Source organism: Lepeophtheirus salmonis, chromosome 10, assembly GCF_016086655.4.
Source record: "Lepeophtheirus salmonis chromosome 10, UVic_Lsal_1.4, whole genome shotgun sequence".
NCBI classification, from domain to species: domain Eukaryota; kingdom Metazoa; phylum Arthropoda; class Copepoda; order Siphonostomatoida; family Caligidae; genus Lepeophtheirus; species Lepeophtheirus salmonis.
The window spans coordinates 1036129-1043738 of NC_052140.2; the positions used below are offsets into that span (position 1 = coordinate 1036129).

General features: G+C 31.6%; 1 protein-coding gene across 1 annotated transcript; it reads right to left on the bottom strand.

Moving 5' to 3' along the window:
- Nucleotides 1-132: 132 nt before the first annotated feature.
- LOC121125134 (uncharacterized) lies at nt 133-3299 on the bottom strand. The gene is made up of 3 exons (XM_040720251.2): nt 2882-3299; nt 1894-2342; nt 133-1013 (listed from the first exon to the last, which is right to left on the bottom strand). The coding sequence occupies exons 1-3, from the start codon at nt 3017-3019 to the stop codon at nt 449-451; spliced, it is 1152 nt and encodes a 383-aa protein (XP_040576185.1). The 5' UTR covers nt 3020-3299; the 3' UTR covers nt 133-448.
- Nucleotides 3300-7610: the final 4311 nt, after the last annotated feature.

The following is a 7610-nucleotide window of genomic DNA, read 5'->3' on the forward strand; positions in this document are numbered from 1 at the left end:
CATTGAGGGATCAAGTCAAATGTATTTTTTATCTCTGTCACCGTGAAGAATAATTCAAATCCTGTCAAATCATTTATATTACTATGGCAAATTAAATTGCTGTTTTAAATTATAAAAATTAAAAAGTCTCAGTAAATTTTGCTTACTGCTGTTTAATAATATTGCAAAGCAGCAGTAATTGGCATTTATTTGATTCTTACTTTTATCAAAATCAATTCATTTTTAATACTACTTGCTTTAAAATATATATTGTTACTCATATATCATGGGTTTGATAATTAATTATCCTTCTATATAATTGACTTTAATAAATTTTAATATTGGGAGGTCCTTGGCTCCTGTGGTTTATAAATAGTGATTTATAATATGATTTAACAAAATTAAACAATAAATATGTAAATTAAAATCAAAGAGGAAATTATAACCTAAACTAAATAATGCAAAGTGTTCACTTTTTCCCGTTTGGTCCTGGTCCATGAATATAATTTGTAATGGCATCGACAGCACCATTTAAGATACCAGTTTCAGATTGAAGTAATGAGGCAAGTACTCCTGAGTTACCACCACTACCAGATCCGCCATTTCCACCAAAGGAGGACAAGAGTCCACTCGCACTTGAGAGTAAGCCACCATTATTCGATGAAGAGCTACTCCCTCCAGTATTGCTTGAGCCGCTCAAGTATGAGGATAGAAAGGAACCTGCAGTGGATAATAGTCCCCCACTGCCGCTCCCTGTACTCCCGCTTGAATCGTTTTCTTGCATTAGATCGGAAATAATAGCACTCACAATGGGACCTATTTCATTATCTACACTTGGCTGTACGTGATTTATGATTCCTCCATTATGGTTATTAAAGTAATTTAAGAGACGATCTGGTTCTGTAGGGCATTGTCGATACATTCGAGCACAACTGTTACCCCCACGTTCTAATGGGTCAGATGCCTGGCCTATTAAACCAGCTCTTACATATGGGAATGCATTCATGCTATCAAGGCCAGTGGCTTTTAATAATCTGGAAAATTAGAATTTTGTTTATGTTAGTGTTGTAGAGCTACAGTATTATTTATTCACTAAATTCCATGCATTTATTTACTTTACAGAGAAATAGGGTGACGAATCATCCTCTTGTACCCGGAAATGTCCTCTTTTTACATATTATACAGGACGTCTGGGGCTTTTTTTAAAAATAAATAAAATGATAGATTTTTGTGGGACAAAATGTAAAAACTCGAACAAAAATAGAGGTCACGGGGGGGTGCAAAAGTCCCACTGCATTTTGATATCCTACCCGTCCAGGGCCTCACAAAACCACCATTTATCGTTCACATGCGTATTTTCGGTAGTACGGTGCGACAGCGAACATACCTTCTTCTGGAAGAAAACGGACGTCTCGTAACGCTAAAAATATGGCTCTGGTGAAATTGAAGATTTTTTGTCCATTTTCGATATGATTTTTCAATCATAACAAAAAAAATGTAAAGATCAAATAAACTTCTTATGAAACCCAAACTTACTTATCTTTTCTTTGAACAAAGTTATAGCCTATAACTTTGTTCAAAGAAAAGATAAGTAAGTTTGGGTATAACTTATAGGCAATCAAAATGGTAGCGGGACTTTTATTAACCTAATACTAATCGGACTACGTGTTGGAGGACCAATCCTCTCCCCCCCCCCATGTTATCTTATTACATCTTCACCAGACTGTCCGGGACCTATTTATAAATTTATGAAACATCTATTAATACTTGATTCTTAAATTTATTAATTTCAAAATATTCATCCACTTCCCCTTAAAATCATAAGCGCCAATATGTCCTCCTTTTTTAAATCAGAATATAATCGATCACCTTATTAGAGATTACAATTAATTTTCTAATATTATAATTAATTACCTAATTATGTTTCCTTGCAAATTGGTGTCTCTCTTTCTCCGTCTTTTCTTACCAATAAAATTTGAAAATAGGTTCAACAGAGAGGGTTGTCCAGCACCTTGAGGAGGCCTCCCAAACTGACCCTGAGGAGCAAACTGATTTGGATGTGGTGCGAATTGACTATTAAATCCTCCTCCACTAGGTGGAAACTGTTGAGGAAATTGCTGCTGAGCAACAGAAGGAGGAAATCCATTCTGAAAATTGGGATTTGGTGGAGGGAATTGGTTGTTGAAGCTGCCTTGAGAAGAAAAAGAAGGTGGAGGTGTAAATTGACCACTGAATGGTTGAGGGCCAAATGGTACGCCACCTCTAATGGGTTTCAGAGCTCCACCTCCTACGCTACCATCATCATTTTTTGGCATCATATACTCACAAATCATTCTTTCTATACATTTATTCGAGTCATAGTCCTGTTAAATGTGAAGATAACTAAGTAAATACCATTCTGAATTAAAATGAAGCATTATTAATTCCAATTTTTTATTATTATGTTGGAACAATTGATCACAACGTTTGTATTGTTGACAATTAAAAAGGTTAGACGTCTTTTGGCCTGTTCTGCGAAAAAAATTAGGGGAAATTGCTCTTCAATTCATATATATATTTTTTTTAAATTAAAAAGTTACTACATAAGGATAATTATAAAAAGGAAGAAGAAATGCGTGCTTAATTGTGGGTAAGCACTTCAGTGAACCCACTTGTACTAAGTAAAATGGCAGAAAAAATTGCAAATCGATTGCATGAGAACTGAATTTGGAATGTAAAAATAACAGTTTCTTTTTTATGAGACGACGTATTCTATGTAAATAAATTCATTATTAATAGTCATTAGACTTATAGTTCAAGGATATACAATTATTATCATCTTCAGGTTTTATTTTATTTTATTCATACGCATTTTAAACCGGATCTTAAATATTAATTAAAAATACGAATCATTTACACATACCTTCACTGATTTAAATACATTATCAATGGATCCGATAATACTAGGGGATGGTCCATCTCTAATCTCTCCATTCTCTATTGTATCTTGTGTAAAAACAGAATGTAGGGCACATAGGAAAATCAGAATCCTTTCTACCATTTTTCAAGATGAGAACTGAAGTAACAATTTTTATTAAAATACTCTATTTTGATGCAATCCGATGATGGTAGTAGCTACGTAGAAGACGCTTTTCTTTGTAAAAGGGGGATCCCACTTCTCCGTTTTCCTTCCGCCCATACATTTTCATATCAATAAATATTATATTATATATACTCGTACGCAATTTTTCAGGATATAAGAAAAGATTTCAATGTCAAAGCTGGAAAGAATCTCTAGTTCATACGTGCCTACATTGATCGGCCATAGAGTAACACAGAATAAACATGTACATATTAACAAAAAATAGAAAAACATGTGTACAACAAATGTATTATTTTGGGCCTAAAAGGTATTACCATAAAATGAATTATAATACTTATACAACAGATAATATATACTTTTGAGTCCTTAAGTGTTCAAGAATATTTATTTTAAACATGGGTTGGCTTTATACCGGATGCATTCAGATAAAGATAATTTAGATACAATTCTGTAATTGGCAATAGAGCATTTTTACGTGACGTTAGCCAGTTTGGGGGGCCTAAAAAACCAAGTTTTATAGCAACCAAATGCCTTTTTCATATATATATTAAGGAAAGTTGTAAAATAATGAATCTTAAAATGGAACACTATAAATAAAAGGACTTAAACAGGGGCGTCAGTAGGATTAAATATATATTTATTTTTTTGGAAAGGGGGGCTTGATTTTTGGATTTTTTTTAATCCAAAAATTAAAATGTTATTTGAAATTATTTTCAAAAATCCATAGCTATTTACCTAAAATTCATTTATTTGGAGAAAAAAAATTCAAAAATTAATAGCTATTTATACAAAAAATTAAATGTTTTTCAAAAAAGATTCAAATATTAAATTTTTTGGAAAAAAAATCAAAAATCGGCAGTATTCAGAGAAAATAATTCAAAAATTAATTAATTTGTTGCAAAATAGTTTTCCATTTCCTAGTTTTATTATTTATCTGACCCTAATTGGTGTATATATTAAAAATATGTTATTACATCGTTATGCAATCTTATTTCCATGATGTTGAAAGATGAAGAAAGATATTTACTTTTCCTAACTGTTTTTTTTATATATATGGTCTGCATTTTAATTGAATGACGGGTTTTTTTTTTTTTTTTTTAAATAAAAGGATATATGATTTCGACATTTTTAAATTTCTTATTGGTAATTTTTTTAAAAAAGAACAAAATTCTAAAAAAATTAAATGTATAAATAAGGTGACCAACGGTACTCTTTTACCCGGACATGTCTTCTTTTTAAATCCTGTTTAGCAGGACCCCATGCAAAATGGATAACGCCGGGCCCAACCCCCGAACTGGGTAGAGGTAAGGATAATAACTAATAATTAAGGTCAGTGTAGTGATGATTTAAGTCAATTGAAACAACTGTGGGCCCTGCACTTCCAATAGGCCTCGTGTTACATTGAAAAAACTTAATTAGAAACTTATCTTCCAAAAATATTCTTTGCTTTTTAATAATAAAAGGCAATAAAAAATACGAATTAATAACTTCTCAAGGGACAGTGTACAATATGACAGATGCAAGAACCATTGAAACATCTTGCGACTATACTGTATACGTTCATAGTGTTAATTAATCATTACCATCGAATAGTTGGAAAATATTTTTTTAAGATACAATACCTGGGTATTTGTTTATCAGTTTGATTTATGAGCACTTCTCTAATACAGATAATGCTCGTAGTCCAAGTTATTAATATATATAGATGTATTGATAATATAGGGAAAATACATTTCTTAAATCTAGTGATGAAAATCGATTACTTTGATATGGATCCTCAATTCTACTCTGAGTCCAACAAGGACTTACAATTATAACTCCGCAACAAATCCTTAGGGTGTACTCTCCGTCTTTTATAAGCACACACGAATGTTTAATTAGGTTTTATTATAAATGAATGTAGTAGGAAAATAAGTTGACTGCTCAGGAGTTAAATAATAATGACAACAGCGTAGGAAAAGAAAATTCATTCTTCAGGTTACCCTTTCCAAAAAATTGGTCAAGCTAAGCAATGCACACGATTTACACTAATAGATATCCACATGTTCGAGATGTGAACTTGAGTGAGTCATAACTAATAAGACTCGAGAGGACTTGACTTTTAAGTCACTTTGATCAATTCTCCTGACTCTAGTCACTAATTTGGATTTGATTTAAATCCTATGACTTGAGTAAACATCTTCTGCCACACAATTTCAAAAGTTGGAAAGTGAACACCGAATTTTCATTTTTTCCAACACTTATATAAATAAACTTTCTTTCTGTATTCAAAGGAATTTTATTTCATTAATTACGTAAAACAAGAGACTACTTGATACAACTATAGAATACACGTAGTAGACATCCTTGTGATTAAACAACTTGTTGACTGTTGTATTAACCTCATCTACTCGAAATTCACACTCCTACATTGAAAAAAATCGTGCTTGATGATCTATAAAAAATATGAGTGTGATATTATGTATGGATTTCTACATTTGAATCGCCCACGTTCGATTATATCAACATAAAATTACTTCATATATGCTTAATAAATAAAAAAAATCAGTGGGGATATTGAAAAGATTTTATTTATTAACATTTTCAAATAAAAATTCGTAAACAATTAAATTCTATCGTTGAATTTCTTTGTTTACTAAATAAAACATATTGTATGTGAGAGATTGAATATATTCAAGGTCGTTAGAACAATCCTTCAATAGTAAATAGCAAAAAGATAAGGTCATCATAATAAGTACTTGTATGTCTCATTGAGGTTGTATTCATAATAGGGATCGTATGAGTAGATATCCTAACATGGAAACCCCAATTTCCAAGAGAAAAACCTACATAATTGCAGACCATATCCAGGGCTACATCCAAAAACAGATATGCTAAATTTTAGGAGGGCCAGGCCGTGACTATGTTTTTTGTATAACGGTTGACTAGCTTGGGATTAACTTTTATCTTTTGAAGTTTTTCCATACTTTTGTTTTTTGTATTGAGGCCTTAAATTTCATTTTTAAAGGACAATTCTTTTAACAGTTTATTATTAGATCCCTCAGTCAGGAAACAATCCATTTCAGTGTTCCCTGCCTCTGTAGTCACAGGTAATGTTGTGTCCGTCATTATATAGGACTGAAATCTACAGTCCCTTCCGGCTCAGTCTCGATCCGGTCTAGTTCAGTGATGCATATCAGTCCTAAAAACTTATAAAATTTGGACCTTTATGACGTTACTCAACTTTATTTAATCAGTTTTAGCTAGTAGTACTGACAATCCTAGGGACCGCGCTCCTAGGACTGAACACTAAATAAATAGGGACCGACACAACACTAGTCAAAGTCGGGGACATATAAACACTTTTTATTAGTCACAGGTCTGTACGCAGTGGCGCCAGAACCATTCCCCCCCCACACATTTCTGAGGATTTTTTATATTAATAGTAATAAAAAAATCCGTCTTGCCTGTATAATTTTGGAACAAATATTCCTTCATAACTTTGTCATTTATAAGAAAAAAGTTATTCGTTTAAATTAATGTGTCTCAAATTTGGTTTGTCAAAAAGATCAACCACCCCGCTCTAAAGAGAAATTCTCGTCAAGGGCCCAAAAAATTACTGCACACTCTTCATGACGTCATCATTATAAAATTTAGCTATACACCAAGTAAATACATTCTGGAGCTGGTGTCTGAAAGACAAATTTCAAAATATACAATTTTTAGGAATAATAATTTAGAACGTACTAGTCAAAGTTCTGTAGTTGTAGTAAAACAAAATTTAAAATATGTTAATATATCAATTGGAAGACAAAAGCCTTAATTTGCCTCCTCCACCCACCCCCGAGTAAACTACTACCTACTTTAATGTGAAACTATTTATTTAAATTCAATTGACTTAGTTTTGCAGGATTTTATTTCAATTAGATGCTGCATGCAGTGTGGAGTTGAGAAATTTAATTTGTTAATTAAGCTTATATCACTCAATGTCAATGAATTTGCTATTTTTAACCATAAGCTTAACAAGAGGTTGTTGAGACGTCTGACACTTGGATTCAGATCGATTGTCAAGTTTTTATAACTTGGAATGACTCGCTTTAGTAATAAATCGGCGTCTCCGTAATACTTTGTCTAGATATATAATTTATTTATTGTTACCATTTTGGCATCCAATAGTATCTATTTCCCTTAACCATTAATGAAAAAAGGAGTTTCATTCTTATAAAACTTGATTCTTAAGCCCCCAAAATGAACGACATCAAAATTGTGACTGTCTGTAAAAACGCTCTATATAGTTATTAATAGATTTTATATAATAAATCGGAGAAATTAATTATATTTATCGAGTATGTATTTTAGTTACTTCGTTGAAATACTGGTAAATGCAAGGAATATTTTTCTAATAACTCTGTTAAATACCTAAATATTGATAAACAGCGAAAATTAGAGTTAGCTAACTTATTATTATTAAATGTTTTATTTTCAAAACTGAAATCTTCCATCACTGTTATCAATGTGTATTTAATATTATTTATTAATATATATCCTTTCACTATTCTTTTAATATTTA

Excerpts from the sequence above, each read along its gene's own strand:
- LOC121125134 (XM_040720251.2), bottom strand. The coding sequence starts at position 3,019 with ATGGTAGAAAGGATTCTGATTTTCCTATGTGCCCTACATTCTGTTTTT. Across the intron at positions 2,343-2,881 it reads ATGTATTTAAATCAGTGAAG|GACTATGACTCGAATAAATG; the intron begins GTATGTGTAAAT and ends CACATTTAACAG. Across the intron at positions 1,014-1,893 it reads TTGCAAGGAAACATAATTAG|ATTATTAAAAGCCACTGGCC; the intron begins GTAATTAATTAT and ends CTAATTTTCCAG.